This window comes from Charadrius vociferus, unplaced genomic scaffold (assembly GCF_000708025.1).
Source record: "Charadrius vociferus isolate BGI_N301 unplaced genomic scaffold, ASM70802v2 scaffold822, whole genome shotgun sequence".
Lineage (NCBI taxonomy): Eukaryota > Metazoa > Chordata > Aves > Charadriiformes > Charadriidae > Charadrius > Charadrius vociferus.
Window position 1 is genome coordinate 1,004,642 of NW_009647481.1, and position 2,615 is coordinate 1,007,256.

At 50.4% G+C, this 2,615-nt stretch overlaps 1 protein-coding gene across 3 annotated transcripts in view; it reads right to left on the reverse strand.

The window, feature by feature from the left end:
• Positions 1-539: 539 nt before the first annotated feature.
• CTNNA1 (catenin (cadherin-associated protein), alpha 1, 102kDa) overlaps positions 540-2,615 on the reverse strand; it is a 106,678-nt gene continuing 104,602 nt past the window's right edge. For 2 of the 3 annotated variants that reach the window (XM_009880723.1, XM_009880721.1), the window contains one exon: positions 540-1,209. In XM_009880723.1, coding sequence (XP_009879025.1) covers positions 922-1,209 — 288 coding nt within the window. In that variant the 3' untranslated portion in view covers positions 540-921. The remainder of the gene's footprint in view (positions 1,210-2,615) is intronic. The other variant, XM_009880724.1, reaches the window with a different exon arrangement.

Genomic DNA, 2,615 nt, shown 5'->3' on the forward strand with positions numbered 1-2,615 from the left:
ACAGGAGTAATCGGCCGCCTCCATGATTGTATGTTTTACTGGATTTGCTCGGGGTGCTCCCCCAGAGACGCGTGTGAAACCCCCTCCGAAAAGGCCAGTGGCAAAGTAACCCACAGGTGCCCCGGGCGCCCCGTTACACTGCGCGTCCCGTACGCCGGCTGTTCCGTACGCCGGCTGTTCCGTACGCCGGCTGTTCCGTACGCCGGGCGCGCGTGGAAACGACCCGTCGGGCAAACAGCTCTAACGCAGCCCGGGAAAAGCGGCGTCGCAGAACCAGGCAGTGCCGCGCACATCTCCAAACACAACCCCCAGCAAAACCCAACCCAGGCAAAGGGTAGAGAGTCTTTCCAGATGTTTTCCAGCTGTGGTCACACTGTTGCAGCAGCGCAGCTGGCACCCACTGTATTTTCACGCTCCTTTGAGCGTACAGAGCTTGTTCCCTCTCCACCCAACAGCAGGCATACACTAACACATACAATACTTCAATTAATTTTCTTTTGAGGGAAAAGATCTAATTTTCCTCTCTTGATCACAATGGCAAACTGCAGTCTCCGAGTAGCACGATTCGACTGTTAGTGTTAACCGTTAGTGTTACTGTAAAATCCTCTTTGGTTATAGAATATTTTATTTAAAGCAAGATTATACAAAATAATTTTCCACTAGAAATACACCCCTGTCTCCTAAAAGCAATCTAAACGAACACACTTCCGCAGGCTGAAGCTATATTGATAGGACTTAGAAATTCTGAGTATTTCCCCACGTAATCTAAACAAAGTTATCAAAATTATATTAAGTAAATACATTTTGAGGAATAGTAAACTTTGGAAAAATCCTTAGATTATTAAAAGTAGAGTTCTGAAAGTAGCAGTAGTGGGCTAAAGGAAAAAAAAACAACAAACCAAGACAGAGAGAGACCTCTCGTTAAATACTCTCCATCGCCTTGAATTCACTGAGAGCCTGCACCGGGTTCACGTGTTTCTTCTGGGACGCTCTCTTGATTTTAGTTTGGGTTTCGTCCTGTTTCTCCCTCTTGACCAGAGGTTTCTTCTCCGGAGCCTTCATCTTCCAAGAGACGGCGGGCAGATTGAGCGAAGCCATGCCCTGGGACTTCTGGTACTTGGTCGACGCCACGTAGGAAGCCTTCACGGTTTGCACCACCGCGTTCATCAGGTTCTTGGCCGCTTGGATGAGAGACATGGCACTGTCCACCTGCCAAACGGTAACGCGCAAGAGTTACACGCCGTAAAACACACACAGAGCGTTCCAGAAAACCTGCCAGCCCTGGGGGTGTAAAGGCACTCAACGGTTTGATTTTTCTGAGGGTTTTTTTTGAAATCTGAGGTTCCAAATTCGAGGTGGTCAAAACCTGACTTGTGCCACCAAAAAAATAAGCGCAACGTTTGCCCGTGATCTGTGCCTTTTCTGTACTAACGGCAAACAGATTTGTATTCTGCTGTTTGCTTTTGTGACTAAGCCCTAACAGTAGTTTATCCTCTAATGAAATTAATAAAGCCGTAGTAATAGCTTAATCACCAATAATAAATATGTAAATCACGCTAGAATATTAAGTTGTATTGGAAGGAACGCAACCGCAACTTCAGCCAGGCCTGGAGCCCTTTCCCAGGTGGTTCCTGATTCACAAAAGCACTAAAATGACCCAAAAAAGAGCATTTGCCGAAGCTTTAGCACGTGGCAGAGATAAAGAGCTAAAACCAGGGCGGGGTGGAAGACAGAGGGGGTGACCACCGAGGTGACCTCAGCTGAGACCCCACTTCTGCAGGTGCTGTAGCCATCTAAGGAAGGTTTTGGGGGAAACCGCGAAGCCGTTGCTTGTCCAGCGGCACGCCGAGCTGAGCAGGGGGCTGGCTGCTTTCCTTCCGGTGCCGCTACCTTCCTTTCCACCGCGCTGCGTTTCGAGTACCACAAGGGCAGATCAGATCCGCACCCTCCAGCAAACCAGTGCCGGCTGCTTTCCTCGCCCCGGGCTGGAAAACCCTTTCATTGCATGTGGCTATTTCCATGAATCTTCACAGCGGGAAGAATCATCTTACATGCAGTGACCGCGAGGCGGTACTTTTCTAAAGGAATTAGCAGATCGCTAAGGGTGTAAGGTCTTACTGCCGTGGTTATAGCTCTGCTTGCACAGAGCTTCTGCGGTACACGGATGGGGCAGGATGTTAACACCGAGAAGAATGTTAGTTTTAGACAGGTGAAGTCCCTGGACTGGCAGATGTCTTCATCTGATAATCTGACAGAAGTTTAACACGACTCCTGGCGCTACTTAGCCCCAGTGGACAGACGTGCAGAGAGCAGATAAACCCAGGAGATGCGAGTGCAGGTGCCAGGCTGTTCCCGTAACGAATCCCTGCCAGAAGAGTATGTAAATTCTGAAGACACCGAATAACTGCGGTAAAACCCCGGAGTATGTATTATTGCGGAATGACACGTTCTTTGACGGCACGATGCCTTCAGCCTTCCAGCTAACGGGACATCAGGCCTGCAACGGAGACGCACAGCGACGCGTTGCCTTGCATCCCGTCACGCCGCCGTGACTGCAGCGCGCGGGGCCGGCAGCAGCGGGAGGGGGCGCAGCGGAGCCCCGCTGCCCTGCGGCG